Consider the following 18256-nt stretch of genomic DNA (forward strand, 5'->3'; position numbering starts at 1 on the left):
GGCTCGGCTCGGCCCCGCGGGCCAGCAGGGCCGGCTCAGGGCGGCGCGGGGACGAGGGGCGCGCGGGCACCGGCGGGCGCGTGGCCGCGGCGGGGGCGCGCGGGGGCGGGCCGGACGGGGAGGGACGGGGGAGGGCGGCGCCGGCAGGTTCGCGGCGGCCGCTATTTGAGCGCGGGTCCCGGACCCGGCGCTCAGAGCGCTTGGAGCCGGCGCAGCGGAGAGATCGCAGCGCACGCCCCGCAGAGGTGCTGCGGCTCGGGCAGCCCTGGAGGCCCGGCGCGAAGAAGGCGAAGGACGAGGAGAGGCGATTGCCGCCCGCCGCCTGTCACCCCCCCATACACACCCAACCCGCCGCCGCCCCCCCTCCCCGCGGCGCCGCATCTTGAATGGAAACATGGCGGTGCGGGCTCGGACCTGCGGCGCCTCTCGGCCCGACCCGGCGCGGAAGGCGCTCCCATGGCCCAGCCTCGGCTCCCGGCTCGGCCCCGGCGCCCGGCGCCCGGCGGCCGGTCCCCCGTGCCCGCTGGCGCTGCTCCTGCCGCCGCTGCTGCTGCTCCCGCTGCTCGCCGCCCCCGGCGCCTCAGCCTACAGCTTTCCTCAGCAGCACACGTAAGTGGCCTCGGCCCGCCGCGGGACCCCGGCCGAGCCCGGAGCCCCACTTCGCACCCACCTCCCGCTCCCCGGCCCGCGCCCCACTCCGGGGCGGGGGCGCCGAGTCGTGCCGCCCGCTGCGCCCGGGGGCGGCGACCCCAAGCCGAGAGGGCGGGCAGCCGGGGTCCCGGAGCTTCAGTCTGCGTCGCGAAACTTCCCAGCGGTGCCCCTTCTCCCTCCCATCCCCCAAACCGCGCAGGAGATCTCACTGGGGGTGGGGGGGTCCGAGCTCGCCAGCTGATTGCTTTGCAGCTGTCGGGGTGACAGGGGAGACCTGGGGTTGCGTGAGGGAGCGGCCAGAGACCCCCTGCCCGGCGGAGTCGGAGCCCCGCGTCTGGCTTAGGCTTCCTCCCGGGTCGGAAGCTGGTGCTTTAGATCCAGAGGTGGGGGACCCCCTCCACACCTGTCTTCGCTGGCCTTTTTCCTTTGAGAAGCAGGGCTGGATGCAGAGTGCGGGCACCGTACTGTGTGGCCAGTGCCACACAAGGGGTCAGTGTCCCTCCTGCCAGCCCGTCCCCCACTACACCTCGGGGAAAGGTCCCCTGGAGGTGAAGGTGCCAGAGTGGAGGCAGAGGGTGAATGACAGGGAGGCCCCCCCCCCGCCCCCCCTGCTGATGCTGCCAGCAAGGTAATAGCATCTCTTGGCCCTGCCAGCTTCTACTGGTCCTCTGTAGTCCTGAGCCTTCTCTCCCTTCCTGAGAGCCTGGCAACTCGGGTGTCCTCCTCTGGGCCAGCTTGGCCAGATGTGTCTGGGGTTGGGAATGGATATTCAGTGCGTGTGGCCTTTAGGACAGCAGCTGTCTGTGGGCACCGTGATCCAGCCTTATGTCAGTGCCTAGACACCCCTGTGGCTTTGGGGTACGGTGACCGACCACCTTGCTGTCTGTTACGTGTCTTGGGTCCGAGGAACCACCTGTCCCTGGACTCCTGCACCCAGTGGCTACACTGGGGTTTGGGGAAATGAGTAACCGGGCTGCTTAGTGCTGGGAGTGAGGGCAGGGTCTGGCCTCGGGGAAAGGGCAAGACTGGTTCTGCGTCATTAGATCAGTTCTGCCCAAGGGTAGGGGCCCCTGCTTTTGTGTTCTCCGGCTCGCAGACTCTCCCAGATGAGGAAAAGCAAAACTCAGGAAAGGCTTTGCCCGAGTCTCTCTCTGTCTTGTCATTTCCCTCCTCACACAGCCTGGCTGTGCTCAGGCGGCTGATCAGTAGGCAAATTACAGGTGCCGCACGGACGTGTCCTCTGTCAGCCGTCTGGATTTTTCGTGTGTGTATGTGGGGTGTGCGCAGGTAGAAGAGAATCATATGGAAGTTCAGGGTTTGTGGGTGCATTTTGTCTTTCATTTGCTGTGATGAAAATGGACTTCAGCCCCAATGTTTAAAAAGAACGAAAGCGTTATTTTTTTGTTGCTCTTCTTTCTTCCCCTCAAAGCCAAGACACAGCTATTCCCTCCACCCCCCCGGGCTGATATGTAGCTCTCTGAGTGAAGGTTTAAGTAGATGTCTCTTTTCACCTCTTCCCACTTTGCTCCCTCTCCTTGTGACCTGCAGTGGGTCAGATGGTTGCTGGGCCTGTGTTTTACACCTGTGAGACCCTGACCGGAGCGGACACCTGTCCCTCTGTCCCCAGTCAGAAGATGGGGAGGCGGGTGTGATGACAGCGGCACGCTTCCAGCTGGACGCTCGTCTCCTGTCGATATAGTTGGAGCTTATTTGTAGGTTTGGGACATGTCTTGCAAACCGTAACTAGAGAATGAGTGGAGTGGACTGGGGGCTGTGCGGCTCTGAGGGTCCAGGGGGCGGGGACTAATGGTGCGACGACACGCAGCGCTGGCAGTGACAGCCAGCGCCCTTCAGCTGCCCTGGTCCCACAGATGCCGACGCCCACTGATCCTTGGAGGGAGGAAGGGGAGGGGGTTGAGTGAAGGTCCCTCCCCCAGCCCCCTGCATGCCTGGGCTTAGTTGGAGTTGGGACTTTTGTTGAGCTGACAGGAAAGGCTGAGGCTGCTGCCCTGGGGCTTCTCCGGCGGGTGGCCTCCGTGAACTCTCCCGGGTTAGCGTGGCCCGGCTAGGATACAACTTCCATACAGGTGCAGGTGGCTTTCTATGCTGGGCAGTGGGACCCTCTGCCTCATGGCCCTAGGGTGACAGCCCCTCCGTGGAGAGGGCCCTTGACGCGAAAGTCATTTCCTCATTAGTGTCTGGCAGCGTGACAGGGCCCGGCTTTGCAAGCTGCTGGGTTTTAAGCAAACGTGGGTTTGGGTCTGTGGTTGCTTTGGCGACATGGGTCTCTGCCCACCCGGCAGAGCAGACCCTGGCTGCTGCTGGATGGAGGAGGGCAGAGGAGTTACCCCTGGACAGAGGGCAGGGCTTTGATTTGCGGGGGAGGTGCCCGATCACCTTCCCTGGACCTGGATCCGGTTTTCAAACAAGGCCAAGGCCACGTGTGCTTAAGTGCATGTGTGTGTATACGTGCCCTCGTGTCGGGGCTGAGGTGGGGCACACGGAGTCGGAGCACACATGGCCCGTTTCACCTGCTTCCTCCTGTTCCCCGTTTGCTGCTGACCGAGGGGCGGCCCTCACCGCTTGGCCTCTCCAGGGTCTTTTCCCTTCCCAGTTCTGTCAGCCTCCTTCCCCCTCCCCTGCCCCCTCCTTTGGTCTCTCATCTCTTCTCCCAACCCCTCCCCCCACTTCCTCACCCATCCCTCTGATCTCTCTGTGGCCACCCTGCCCTGCCCACCTCTTTTGTCACCTCTGTCAGACCGCTGTCCCCTGTTCTCCGGCATTCCTGGGTTTCTCTGTCTCCTGTTCCATGAGGTCCGGGCTGAACCACTGGCTGCACCCTCTTAGTCCCACTCCTTCCCAGTGATGGTGCTGGCCCACACCTCCCTTCCTCTAGGGGTAGGTGGGTGGGTGGGGAGCAGAAAGGATCCCGAGAGGTCTGGGTCCCCCAGCAGATTAATGACAGCCGGGTACATGTTCCTTTACCCGAGTGCCCATGACGGGGCATGCGTCAGTCTAGCTACGGTTAATGGTGGGTGACGTGTGTCTGTCTGGGCCTCCGAGCCCACGTCTTCACCTCCCTGTGGCTCCTCCTGTTAGAGGAAGGCAACATCACACATCTGGGTCCCCCGTTTCCCCAACAACCTGCCAACGGCTTTTGCAGGAAGGAGGAGGGGGCGAGGCTTCTTGATCTGCTGCCACTCCCACTGGCTCACATCTCGCCTAGTGCTCTCGATTCGGGGTGGAGGGACCCTTGGCTGAGGTCCACACCCAGGACTCACCTTTATTGGGCCAGCTCTGCCAGGCTGAGCCCTGAGATGGGAGTAGCTTGTTTGAAGACGAGCCCCCTCCTACTGTGCAGGTGAATCTCCCTCCCGAGTCTCTGGCACAACGGTGGCTCCAAGGAGAGACGACTCACAAGTAGAGTGAGCCCTTGGGGCCACCTTTGCCGCCCCCGCCCTCCCCACCCCCGCAGTGTGCAGGGCTCAGCCAGCTCTCTGGAGGAGGCAGTTTGGGGCATGGCGGGTGTCAGGTGTGGGTCCCGAAGGCGCAAGCTTTGGTCTCCAGAGCTGCCCTTCTCCATTGGGGTGACCTTGCCTCTGTTTCCCCGAATAAGATAATAGAGAACCTGCTTAAGAGGCTAATGGTGAGAATTCATGGGAGAGGGTATCGCCTCTGGGGGGCAGGAAGTGTTCTGGCATGGGTGGGAGTCCTGGCAGCTGTTGATAACATTAACATCTACCCCTGATGCTACAGCATGCTGGGCCCCCACCCACCAATCTTTCCACGTTGTTCCCATGGGCTGAGCACCTCCCTGTCTCTCTGCTTTGTTATGCTGTCCCCTCATCACTGCCTGCTTTTCTCAGGGGTTTAGATCCTTCCTCCAGGGTCTCACACCCACACTCTCCGGAGGCCTCTGTGTTGTGCCACTAGCTCAGGCTGTACCCACCTACCAGAGATATCATCTCTGTGAGGAAGAGCACTGGGCTGCCTCCCTCATTCCCTGAAGCCCACCTTGACTAAAGAGGGGAATGTCACCAGGGCAATGGTGGCCTCCCCTCACTGAGCCTGGGCCAAGTCCCTTACCCACATTACATCCTTGACCTCAGACCCGATGGTCATGCCCCTCCTGCAGATGGGGAGACTGAGACTCAGAAAGACGGAAGAACCTGCCCAAAGCCCCATAAGGACCAGGGCAGGGAGAGAACTAATCTATCAGGCGCTTAGCTGTCCTGCCAGGAGGCTGGGCACACCTGGGCAGTGGGCCCAGGAAGTTGGGATGGAGACGCAAAACTTGGGTATTTGGGAGAAAAGGAAGAGGCCTAAGACACATGAAGCACACCTAGGCTCCCAGCTGAAACCTCTCCTGCTCTGCCCCTCTGTTCTCTTCTGGGTCTCAGGCAACCCTGAGGGGGCCTTCCAGGGCCCATGGCCACCCAGCCAGCCCAGTGCTCAAGGCCCCTGTGCCTACCTCCACCCCCTCCCACTTGTACACGGGAGATCATGGAGCGACGCCCCCCCCGGCCCCCAGCCAGTGCAAGATTTTCCTTTTCCGAGGCTTTGAGTCACATGCAGAGTCACATGCCAGGCATGCCTGTCGTGGAGGGATAGGCAAGAGGGACTTCATCTCAAGACTCTGAGATGCCATCTCCCTCTCCAGGTTCTAGTGTGGTTCCAGAGAGAAAGGTCAGAGGTGAACGGGATGCGGATTGTTCATGGAAACCTGAGGCTGGGTTCTCTAGGGCCACGGCAGTTTTTTCAAGCCTGAGGGGACTTCAGAGGACTTGGACCTTAATAGATGCTTGCATTTTCATGCTCTGTGAACATGTGAAGCCTGGGGGGGCTGGGGAGTCAGGGTTCTATCTGCTAAGAAACTGTTCAAGGGGCAGCTGGAGGTTTGAGAGTCAAAGCAGGCAGGCATGTGGCATGCACCCTCCCTTTGAGGGTGGTGCTGTCTGTGAGTTAGGAGTGGTCTCTTTCTTTCTCCTTCCCCTTCCAGCACCCACCCACCCTGCCCAGTTCCATCCTCACGGGCTTCCAGATTTAAGATCTGCCTCGGGAACAGGTGACCTCTGTCCTTAAGTGAAGGTTCAGGGCCTTCGGTCTGAGGAGGGGGACCAGGGCCTGGGGTGCTCTAAAGACGAGGGTGGGGGGGACCTTCCCACTGCTGGCTGCATCCTTTCAGCCAATGGGGCAGCCTCTCTTCGTGTCAGGTTGGTTTTTTTTTTTTTTCTTTCCTGGTGCCTACTGTCTAAACAAGAAGCTACAGAATCAATATTCGTATTCCCAGAGGGAGGTGTATGTGTGGTTTTTACTTTTTTCCCTTTCCCTCCCTCTCTTGTCCTGTGTAACCCGAAGAGCCTCCTGAGCTGCCTGTGGCTAAGGGGAGGATGGAGGAGTTGGCGGTGCAGGTGGCCATGTGGATGGAGCTGCCCCTGGGGGGCTTACATGGGACTCAAGGATGCTGTCGTTTAGGTCCACACCGGCAGGACCTGGGACAGCACTCAGCCAAGCCCTGCGCGGGCACTGTGGGATTCAGGCAGTTGGTTTAGTGTCCCTGGCCTGGGTCCTGCTTATGGATCACCTAGTTACCCTCCCTCCTCATCTGGGCCTCTTCTTCCTGGGGCTAGTCCAGCCTGCTGGACCCCTGGCCACTGCTGGTTCTGATGACTGAGCCTTTGAAGGATCTGGCCTTACAGAGCAGGAAACCCTGTGTACCTGGGTTTATGTGGAGGGAAATCTTCAACATGGGGAGCCTGAGGATCCCCACCTTGGGTTGGCCTGGTCCTGGGGGCCTCTGTCAAAGGCAGTCCCAACCCAGTTCTCTCAGCTGTCAGCTTACATTGTGGTGACCTTGGACAGTCTCATCCACACCCCGGGCCTCAGTTTCCTCTCTTCCATGGCTCTTCTGAGTCTGACATTGGCAGTGCCTTAAGAAGACAGGTCCAGGATCTTTCTGCTCCTCTGCACACTCTGCTCCGGCTGTGGGGGGATGCCTGACCAGCTGAGCCCCACCTCCCCAGTGTGAGGAGCCCGCGCCTCCCATACTGGCCTCTGGTCACACCTTGGGTGTCTGGAAGCTGCTTCTCAGACTGACCCACTTTGAGCTGTGATCAGCCTAATTGTTTAGCTGAGAGGGAGGGGCCCTGGAAGTCTTTCCCGCTGATTATTAACCATCTTTCCCTACCTTGGAAATGACTCATGAAACAAAGAGGAAAGAGGTGGGTAAGAAGCGGGAGAAGTCATCCCCTCTGTCTCTCTTTCCTGATCCCCTTTAGACCCCTTGTTCCTGCCTGGGTGCCTTCCTTCCCTGCTGGACGAATCTTTCTGAACGAGTCCCCCCTAGACACACACAGGAGCTCTGCCACGCCTCTCGCCAGCTGTGTAACCTTGGGAGGTTCCCCAGCCTCTCTGGGTCTTGGGCCTTGTCTGTAAAATCAGGTTCCCTTGATTGTGCTGCCTCATTGGGTGGGTTGGGGTGTGAAAGGTCGTGAGGGATGAATGAGCAAGGACAGGGGATTCTTACTGGATCTCTGAGGGTTCTCAGTCCAGCTGGGCCCATACTCCAAGTGCTAGGCACCTGTCCCATTGCCCATAGTGCCTGCCACCCAGCCAGGCCCTGAGACTCCATTGTGGTCTCTGGGTCCTTTCTCCTGTGCTTGGCCCTTGCCGTGGCCTGTGTGCACATGTAAGCTTATGTATGGAAGTGTCTGTATATTTGTGCTTTTATGTGTGTTTGTGCACATTTGTTGGTTATGTTCATGTGTGTGCACACTTATGAGAATGACCATTTGTATATGAAGATGTGCTTGTGCGGGTGCATGTGAATGTGTGCTTCATGCACATGTGCAGGTTGTGTGTACATGCACATGCATGAGTGTACACAGGTGTTGGTGTGTGCATGTGTGTGCGCCTGTGAATGTGAACGTGGGTGTGTCCTTCTGTGTGAGTGTGCATAGGTATGTGTGGTTTATCTCTGCACCCAGAATGCGCTCCCAGTGCCCACCTTCTGCGCCCGCCTTTGAGGTTAATGCCAGGACTCCACTGGGCAAATGCTGGCAGTGGGAAATAAAGCCGCTTGGTTGTCAGGACCAGTGTTTTGCAAACTTTTATGTCAAGAACAGCCTGAGTTAAGGCTGAGCTGGGAAGTTTGATCATCTACCAACTGGCTCGCTGACAGTCTGCAAAGGCAACACACAGAAGCTGCATCCTTGTAATTCAAATTTTTGCAAATCGAATGGTTATTTAGATGCACCACAGGACTTGGGACTCTGAGAAGCTTGGTGAGTCCTTTGTGAAGCGAAGCATCTTTGCTAACAGCCCTTCCCAGGTGGAATCTGGATGGGGGCGGTGGGGAGCACGTGGAGGTTGTAGCTTAGGCAGAGTGGAAACCCTCGCTGTGTGACCTTGGCCTGGCGTGTTTTTCTCTAGGAGTGAGTGCTGCTCACTTGCACACTGAAGGGAGGGAGACTGGCCTCCCGTGAAGCATCTGCTGTGGGTTTGGGGTTCTCGCTCCTAGCAAGACATTTGTACAGTCAGCTGCAGGCATGATTCGGGTATAAAAGCTTCGACTTGATGATGCCCGCATGTTCCTCTATTTGGGATGCCTCCAGCAAAGCTCTTCTTTTCAAGGATGAATTTTTGCCTACTGGGTCTTTGTAAGCAAGGCTTTCTGGGTGCCCTGTGCTGGGTGCTGGCCCTTGGGCTATGTGGGCCCCGAGCTGATGGGTTGTGATGTCTAAGAGAACTGCAAGTTTTGCTTTTCTGGCATTCTCAAAGCCTGTATATTGTCAGTGCTCAGACGCCCCAGCAGCCTAGGTATCTTGGGAGGCTTCTGCAGAGGGCTGGGGCGCCTATAGTGCCTGTGAGGGTAGGGAGCCTGGCACGACAGTCTCTTTGGGCAGATATGGGCTGTGCCTGGGTCCCTGATTTGGGAAGGAATATCCCAGCCACAGAAGCCCCCGGGAACCTAGATGCCTCAATTGTACAGAGAGGGAAATTGACATCTGAGTACCAGGAAGTAGCCTTAAGGCCCCACATTTCCGCTGGCTACACACAGTCTGTGGGCAGGGCCCAGGCTCCCACTTGGGGCTCAATGCAGGCTGCCCAAAGGGTGCCCCCCATTCAGCCATCTTTGCACCAAGATGTACAACTGATTCTCTTAAATAAAAACATCCCTGACATGAGATGCAGGAGCAATTTGAGGCCTCCTTGGCAAACCCCGTGGAGCAAGGTACCTGCGGTGTGTGACTCCAGCTCCTGGTGTTTCTCTGGGGCAGACCTTGTTGGTGCCCTTGTGCCATCTTAGAGTCAGCGAGGCTTTCAGGGGACCCTTGGGAAGGACACCTTGTTGCCAGGTGGGCATGAATGGGCTGGGGTGTTCCAGAGGCGGGTGGAGACCCCTGACTCTGCTGCGGGTTTCCATCCTGATGTGGCTGATGTGGCATTTTAGCCTTGGCAAGTTCCCTGCTCAGTGCATGTTCTCCTCCCTCCCACGTCGCCTGAAATGCTACATTTGAAGCCTTAAAGGTCAGGTCTGGTGCTGCCACTGGTTCCAACAAACAAACAACAAAACAACCCACCTCAGCCCTGCCCCCAACTTCACTTATTGGAAAAGAGAAGTGAGCTGGCAGAACAGGCTTCCATGCGGGGGGCTCTCCCAGATGGGCGTTTCTCCTTTCTCCCTGTGAGCAGAGGCTCGGGTGGGCATGGGGAGAACCCAGGCATCTTCCCTTCCTTTCCCGGACCTGCCGGGCATGCTCTAGTGTCTTTCACTGAGGGTGAGCTGTGACCTTGAACCCCAGAAGCCTGCTGTGAGCGGAGCTCCGCTTCTCACCTCGCATTTGGGGACCTAACTGGGCTGGCTCTGGTCTCTGGCCACTAGCTGTTTGACTAGACTCCAGCCAGGCCAAGCCACTTGCAGGTCCTAGTAGGAACTCTGGCCTCTCCGCCTCCTGGCTGTGTCCCTATTTTAGACTGGCCTGCTCAGCCTGAGTATTGAGCCAAGAAGCCTTCCAGATCATTGCTCCTACTCCTTGTGGGCGTCTCCTCCAACCCTGTGCCTCCCCCGACTCCCAGCTCTGTGCTCACTCTGTAGGGGCCTTCCAGGAGTAGGCATTGAGCTAACTACTAACCCTTCAAAAGTTGGGTCCAAAGAATGGCTGCTAGGAAAAGAGGCTGCTTCTGAGCACACCTTGGCAATCCTAACATATTAATTTTTTTCGTCATGGTTAGGCCCTCTGACAGGGAACCCAGAGGTGGGTTCGGATGGGTTGTCATCAAGGACCAAGCCTTCACCTGCACTCTGCCTGGCTGGCCTTACTTTTAGTGTGGCTGTCTGTCCTTGACTGACTTCCCTCATGGCAATAAGATGGCTGCCACAGCTCCAGGCATCACATGTACCAGACATTAGGAGTAAAACAGGAGATGTTTCCTCTGAGTTCCTCTTAAAAGAAGGCTGGGAAACCTAAACCAGAAGCCCCTAGCCAAATTCCCCTCACACCTCATTGGCTAGCACTGGGTCACATGTGCACTCTAAACCAATCACCGACAATCAGGAAGATACACTGTGATTGGCTCAGGCTAATCAGGATTTACCCTTGAGTTAAGGATGGGGTCACCTTGGGGCTGGAGGCAGCAGAGATTCTTGCAGACTTGGGTTTTGTTAGTGAGAAGAGGGATAGGGATAGAACATGGGGAAGCAGGATCTGTTTCAGGGTCAGACAAGAGGACTGACAAGAGGAAGAAGGAAGAGAGAGGAAGGGAGAGTGTTCATGTTTGAGGAAACATTTGTGAAGGAAGTAATTTTAACCACATCATCAATCACTGTGATCTGAGCCCCAGGTGCTGTATTTCACATATGCTAACAAATGAAATCAATCCATTTTTAGTCCCATTTCACAGACAAGAAAAATTGAGGTTCAACAAGGCTAAGTGATGCTGAAATCACACAGATGGTGAGTGGTGAAGGCACGATTCACACCCCAGCGCTTGGGTCTGAGCACTCAGCCACTGCTGCACACAGTCCTTCTACAGCCCACCTCCTCTAGAGAGCCCCCAACACAGGACCCTCAGGGCACCCCACAGTCCTGCACTCTTCCATCACTCCCGTCCCTCTGCCCTTTTTGTCTCAGGTTCTTCCTACTCCACCCGAGCCCTGGCCCTCCCCAGCTTACTGTGGGAATCTGGACAAGCCACCTGCCCTCCTCCTCCCAGCCTCAGCGTCTTCAGCATTCCCAGGACCCTCTAGAGTGATGCATTCTTCTGCAGCTGATGACGGCGCTCTCCTGCCACCCCATCTGCAGAGCTGCCACCTCTGTCCTACCCTTTAAGCTGGTGCTAGGAAGACCATGGCCGAGGGGGCTGCTTCTGATCAGCGTCGTGACAGGCCCGGGAGGGGATCTCTGCCCTCAGGATGCACAGCACCAGGCAGCAGCCTTCTCCTTCCATGGAGGCTTAACAAGCACTTCTTATGAACTGAACATGAAGTAAGCCTGAGAGAGGTTGGGTGGGCTGCACAGGGCCCTCCCAGCCCCAAGCAGGACCCCACCTATGGTCTGGCCGGCCTCTGCCTGTCCCCTAGTGCTTGACTGGGAGTCGCTATTTCATGAAGCCTCCCCTGACTTCCCTGGCCAGGTCAGGGGCTTCCTAGGCCCCCCTGAAGTCTCCTCTATTCTTTTCCTGCAATAGACCTGCTGCCTCCCCTTCCAGGCTGTATGCCTGGGCAGGGTGGGGGGGGGGGGGGTCACGACCACCTGTCATCGGCCAGAGCTTAAGGCTAGCACACACCAAGTACTCACAAAATATTTGCTGAACTGAGAGTCCAGCACAGGTGTCTACAGGTCAAGCTGCTTATGTCTATTTAAGCTGGACCAGCTTTTACAGGTTCTGGGACAGGCTCCCATGTGGCCCTGGGTTTGTTGTTGCGACAGGACAAAGGCCACCCCATGCACCTTCCTGTGGCTCTCTTACAAGGGATGCTCCAGCTTGGGGACTGCCTCCTGGGGGAGAGAGATGCAGGTGAGGTCCAGGACTCCATGGGCTGTGTTATTTAATTGGGTGGGATAGGGCCTGGGCATCAGCATTTTTCAGAGTCACCACAGATGAGCCAAGGGAGAAAGCCATGGCCTTAGGGGATAGGAAGGTAAACACAGGAGCCCTCCCCCTGCCCTGCTCTGCCTGCAAGGAGAACTGAGGCTTCCAGAGGAAGGGGGTGGGGGCCGGTGTACTGGTTCTGGGGAGTCTCCTGGCCCTGGTACCTGTGGGGCCAGCTGTTCACAAGTATCTGTACATGTGGCCAGTGGCCGGAATGTGCATCCTGTTTCAGGGCCATCACCCGGCCGCCTCAGTCGGCTGCCCTGTCCCTTCCTGACTGCCGCTCTGTGTTGACACTTTCTCAGGCCTCATCTGCACTGCTGACCGCTCTATGCCCCTCCCATGTCTCAGGACCCGCCTCCTGATGGCCCAGCCCCACCTAAGTCCCCTCCCCAAACCTGAGCTGTCTGCTCACAGTGCATGGGAGAGATCGTCAGGGAGGAAGAAATGGAAGCGAGGTCAAATGATAACCACAGATGAGTGGTGGACTAGGAAGCATCCGAGGGGTGATGAGACGCAGCCCCTGGCGGGCTGGGGGAGGTGGGGTGGAGCTCCTGCTCCAGACTGGATTCTGACAGGTCCTCTCAGGGTCCCCAGCCATTCCTAAGGCCTTGGGTGCCTCTGCCTCACCCCGAGTCAGGGCTCTGGGGGCCCCAGGGAGAGTACCAGGACCCATCTTTCTCTGAGAGCAAGCGCTGATGGGGAACAAGGACAAGGGGTGGGGGAGAGGCTTGCCCATGTGGATCCAGCCGCAGTTCTGCAAGCTCCAGGCAGGCCCCATCCGTCTCGTGCTGCTGAGCTCCCTGAGGCTGCTGCACCCCTGTGCGCTGCCTCGTAGGAGCCTGTGACCAGGGCCCCGCCTGCCTCATGCCCTGTGGCCCCGCATTCCCTGGCACAGAGTGGCTTGGAAGGGGTGGCGGGGAACAATCCCAGAGGCCATTAAGCTGAGTGATTTACATGGTTTCCGAGCCAGCGCTGGGGGAAATATATTTCACAGGTGATTTCCAGACTGCTGGCGTATGCAGGAGGCCATTACTCTAAAACGCAGAAGGGTGGGGACATCACGGAGCCGTCTAGAGGGACCCAGAGCCGTGGGCTTTGTTGGCCTCACTGCACTATCTGCTTGTGGCTTGCTAGAAAGTGTGGTCCAGGGGATGGGGGTTGAGGAGGGGAGGAACTGGGAGTCATAAAGAGAGCCCCATATGTGACTGTGAGTCATTTCGTTCCTCAGTTTTCTAATCTCTAAAATGGATCCTATTTTCTATATTTTATGATTGTGAGCACGCGTGCATGCATACTCAGTCACTCAGTTGCATGGCTCCTCTGTCCATGGGATTTCCCAGGTGAGAATACTGGAACGGGTTCCCATTTCTTTCTCCAGGGGATCTTCCTGACCAGGGATTGAACCTGGGTCTTCCTGCATTGGCAGGCAGATTCTTTACCACTGAGCCATCTGGGAAGCCATGATTGTGAGCATAGAGCAGGTCAAATGCCAGGGCAGAGGTGATCACAGGTCAGTGCAGGGGCGCCGCATGGCTGTTGGACAGCCCATGGGTTTGGTCCTGCCTGAGACTCCTCCTCGGTTCCTCCTCTTCCAGACGGTGCCTCCCCCGCTGCGGGCACATTTGTTCCCTCCACAGACACTCACCACAACCTGCCGTTCATTCATTCTCTCCACGCGCATGAGCATCTGCCGTGCACCAGGCACTGACAAGGACAGGCAGACCACAGTCTGGGGAGGTGATGTAGACAGAGGACATGCTGTGTTGGAAGGTGACAGATGCCATGGAGAAGGGACAGGATGAATTTGGGAGAGGGGTTAACTAGAGGGGGCAGGTCAGAGTGGGCCTCACTGAAACATGAGGAAAACCTGGAAGGACGGGACAGTGGGAGCCACATGAGTATCTGGGAGGAGAGTGTTCCAAGCAGAGGAATGGCCAGTGCAAAGGCCCTGAGGTGGGGTGTGGTTGAGCAGGAGGAGAATGGGAGGAGGGGAGGTCAGAGGGCAGCAGGGACCCAGACAGGCTGGGCCATTAAATTAGCATGACTTTGAACTGGGCGCCCCGGGAGAGGTGTGAGCAGAGGAGCACCAGGGTGGGGTCCGTGGTGGTGGTGAGACTACCGGTTGTCTGGGTATGAGAAAGGACAAGGGGTGTCAGGAGATGTCAGGCGACTGGCTTGAGCAGCTGGAAGGACGGTTTTCACCAGGTAAGCTGGAGGAGGCTGGGGAAGAGTCAGTCCAGGGACCAGCAGGTATTGGACACACTGAATTTGAGATGTGGACTAGGGGTCCAAATGGAGAGGTGTCAAAGCTGGATGTGCATGTGTGCCTCTGGAGAGGGCCTGGAGGGGCTGAGCCTCCCAGGCTGGGTGCCGAGGATGGAGCGGAGAGCCCTGCTCTTTGAACCCTTAGTTTACCTTCCGCTGACTGTGGCCGCTCTCCTCCTCTCCCCGCTGTCGGGAGCTCTCCATCCTTCACCATCCATCACATGGAGGCGCTCACCATGTCCTTGAGGACGGAGTGCTGCAGGCATCAGTGTGGGAGCAGCCTGCTTGGTGCCCGTGGTCAGTCTGTGGTGATCACAGGGCATCATCCCGTGCCGAGCTCACCGCCGAGCCTTCCTTGTACGTGCTGCACCCTCTGTCTGAACTGCCCTGCTGCTCTGCAATGCCGCCTTTACCTGCCAGAGCCCTCGGTGGGTCAGACCCCTTGCTGTGCATTCCACACCCCCACCGGACTCCTCCTCCCTCCGTGTACTGAGTCTGGATCAGATCAGATGCCTTCTCTGGTTGAATTCCAAGGTCCAGCCTGCATCTCTCCTGCTCACCACTATGTCCCTTCCCCATGTCCAACCTGGAGCCTGGCTTAGTAACTGTATACTCGAATGAATGAATGAATAAACGGGGAGTGAGGGAGCTAGTAGGGATTTGTAGAAGGTTGGAAACATCTCCAGAGTATTTTGTCTGTGATAAGCCCTGTTGAGTTGGCCCATCTGCTACTCATCAAGCCAGCTCTGAGGACAACACAGGCTCAGCAGGCTGTGGCTCCTCCTGGGGTGGCCACCATCCTGGGACTTCTCAGGAGGAGGTGGGGCCGCTAGGGTGGCACCTGAAGGCTCCTACTCGCCGTGTCTCGCAGAGGGAATTTACATTGCTTTCGGATTCACCATAGAGTGTGGAGAGAAAAAGCAAACGAGCACTTGCATTTGATTTACAGGCAGCTTGGCTTGCACTGAGGAGCCCGGAGCTCACTAGTGAGGAGCAGATCCCAGAGGAAGTGGGCATCTCCCCCGTCGTGGGAGGGCTTGGAGGGAACTAGGGCTGTGCATTGCTGAGACGTCATTACTACAGCAGGGTGGCTTTGTTGGGGTAAAAGAAAGGGCTCTCTGATTGCCCAGCTTTGGCTTGCTTGGCCCTGATTTGGAATGGACCCTGATTTGGAATGAACCTTTACAGTGGAAAAGGTCATGAATGAGGAGTGGCCCTTAGCTGCACCCTATTTCCTAAGTCTTGGCCACTGAAGCCCACTTTGGGATTAAGAAAGCTGGATTACCTAGGAACAGAGCCTGGGCTCTGGAGCCACCCTTTACATGGCTCAAATTCTGGTTGAGCACAGACTGCCTGTGTGGCCTTGGTCATTGTCCATGAAGTGGGCTTGAACCAGTTAGCACCTAGCCAGGGGTGCTGTGAGACTTCGGTGAGCTCACACATGGAGCCCCCAGCATACGATAGGTGCTTTGCATCATCAGTTCTTTCCTCAGTGCTCTGCCTACTGAAATTAGAAGCCTTTTTCCTGCCCTGCCCTCCAGCCTCTCCCTGACTGTAGAGAGAGGTGGATGGGGCGGGCAGGGGTTGGGGGGGTGGGCACCAGTCTGGTGATGGGAGGATGTTCAGGGAAATGTATCCCCAAGCATTTCCAGAAGACTCTTCTTTGCTGTCCTGCAAGGGAAGTTCTTCAGGGAGCTTGGTGAGGGGAACCAGACTGCAGCCCCAACCTAAAGCAAGGGTCAGTAAAGTGGAATAAGGACTATGGGTTTGAGAGGTGGGTGGAGAGAAATCCAGGAAGACTTCCCACCAGAGGTGACTTGGCCAGGTAGAGGAGGCACAAAACCAGAGAACAAAGCTGGCCTGATGAGTTAAGTTCTTTTCTGGTCTTGGCTCCACCTCTTTTGCACCTGTGTGTCCTATGGGGCCCTGCCAGCTTCCATGGGGTGGGGGGTAGAATGTCTTCCCTGAGAAGGAATAGAAGACTGTGAGAGGGGTTTCTATCCTCCTCAAGGCAGGAGGCCATGTCCAGGACATAAATGGAAGACGGCTATTTGTGGCTCAGAGAGGATTTGACTCATGCTGGAGGGTGGGGAGGAGGTACATGAGGGGAGATGGGATGTGTGAATCACAGAATCCAACCAGAGTGGTTGATGACACGTGGACAGGGCCTCTTTTGCACCTCCAATCAGGCTTTAGCTACTGGTGTGGGGCAGGAGCGAGCATCTCAAGCTCCCAGGTTCCCCCTGACTCTCCCGGTGACCACCACAGGCACCTCAACACTGCTGGCCGCCTCATGAGAACAAGCTTGGGTATGGATCTCCCATCACTGTGCCTGGCGGTTGTCAGTATGCCAGCCCTGCCTCCAAGAGCCAGCCTCACTGAACCTCAGTTTGCTAGGTTGTTAAATGGGTCTGGTCCCTTTTGCCTTGTACCTGACTACCTAGGGGAACATGCTGGGGGGAGAAGGAGGTGCTGTAGACCCCCAAATGCCCACCATCCATGTCAGTGAGGGGGGCAAGTGGCTCCAGGCCTGGGGAGCAGACGGTGGATCCTGGGCAGGGTGACTGTCCATACCCCGCATCCCTGGACTGGATTTTCTGTTTTGCTCTAGAGCGGCCTTAGCTAGTTCATGAGCTCCTGTTGCTCCCTGCTACATCCCACCTCTAGACTGCTGGGAAATTCAGACAATGACCCAAGTGTCGGTACCTTGGGAACCCATAGGCCTCCCCAGGGGAGTGGAGGTGGGTGATAACTGCAGTCCCTGCGGTTTGAAAACCAGCAACTCCTTCAGCCCACAGATGGAAACCGAGGCACAGAGTGGGGGATGGGTGAGTCTGCACAAAGTGTGCGGACTTCAGCCCTGGGAACCAGAATCCCAGGTGGAGGAGGTTGGGTGGAGGGCCAAGGTCCTGGGCTGCCCGAGATGCCGACAGGGTGACAGGGATGAGGGAGGACAGCCTTGGATCCGCCCGCACGTTGCTTGCTTCCTGGAAGAAGTGTCTGCGCCAGCACCCGGCCTTTCTGGGAGAGCCATGAATTATGCACGGAAGCCACAGGCCTGGGCAGACCCATCATAAATGAGCTTTAATAATTCATACGGAGAGGAGCCGGGGAAAGGGAGGGCCTCCTGGGCTGTCCCTGGGGCAGCCACTGCACTTCCAGCTCTTCCGCAGGCTGCGCTGGGCACCCCACCTGCCCACTCCTGTGGCCGCCGTGTGCGGGCTGGGCAGGACGGCGGGGAGGTCGGAGCCGGCCCGGGAGGTACGCTTGCTCGGCCGAGGGCCTGTTCCTCCAGGCTGGAGACCGGGAGCCTCCTCCCTTAGGGCTCCCAGCCGGTGCAGAGAGCGCAGTAAACAAGAGAGAGGAGGTCTGATGGAATTTTAGCTAAAACAATAACCCCTGAAGGGCACCAGAGATCAGTGGCTGCTGGGAGGGTACCACTTAAAACGGGAGGGGGAGGGCAAGGGCACGGTGGACTTTCCCGAACGAGGTGAGAGGGGAGCCTTGAGGACTTCTGAGAAGAGGCTGATCCAGGCCGAGGCAATAGCGTGTGCAGCGGCTGGGCAGGGACTACAGGAGTGTATTCAAGCCACAGAGAGAAGGCCAGTGTGGCCTGAGAAGCGAGGTCAGAGAGGCCATTGTGAGTTCAGCCCCTGGATGGGCTTTGAGTGTTGACCAAGGAGGCACACTCTTCCAGCAGGACACTCTGGCTGAGTGTGGAGGTGAACAGCCTGGGCAGGGAGGGGTGGCGGGAAGCGGGGGTCCCAAAGGGCAGAAGCTGAAGACCAGTGAACTGGTGATTCCACGACTTGTCCTGGAAAGAAATGACCGTGGCCCAGGCCAGGCGGGGGGTCGGGGCGGTGGAAGGCGGTGGGCGGGTTGTGAAGGTGGAGCCCACGGGACTTGCTGAGATGGGATGTGGGTACGAGAGAAAGCAGGTTCCAGGTCACCCTGAGGCTTCGGGCCTGAACCAAAGAGCTGGCATCGGGGCGTGGAGAGAGGGAGGAGAGGGTTCAGAGGGAGGGGCAGGGTCTGGGTTTTGGACCCATTCGGTTTGAGAGGCCCATTATGCATCCAAGTGGACCGGCCATGCTGCAGCTGGGCAGAGGTGTGTGTTCATCAGCCGTGTGACCTTGGGCACATCACGCAGTTGCCCTGTACCTCAGCTTTCCCCTCTGAGGGCCGGGGATGATGATCTCACTGCTGTGAAGGTAATTCAGGCCTGGTGAGGCGGGCAGGAGGC

The 18256-nt window shown here is 57.8% G+C and overlaps 1 protein-coding gene across 4 annotated transcripts in view; it reads left to right on the forward strand.

Annotated features, from left to right (window-relative positions):
- The first annotated feature begins 394 nt into the window (after nt 1-394).
- Nucleotides 395-18256, forward strand: part of CACNA2D2 (calcium voltage-gated channel auxiliary subunit alpha2delta 2) — a 140289-nt gene continuing 122427 nt past the window's right edge. For all 4 annotated transcript variants that reach the window (XM_061128509.1, XM_061128507.1, XM_061128510.1 and 1 more), the window contains exon 1: nt 395-609. In XM_061128509.1, the coding sequence (XP_060984492.1) occupies nt 395-609 (215 nt within the window). The remainder of the gene's footprint in view (nt 610-18256) is intronic.

Source organism: Dama dama, chromosome 24 (assembly GCF_033118175.1).
Source record: "Dama dama isolate Ldn47 chromosome 24, ASM3311817v1, whole genome shotgun sequence".
NCBI classification, from domain to species: Eukaryota; Metazoa; Chordata; class Mammalia; order Artiodactyla; family Cervidae; genus Dama; species Dama dama.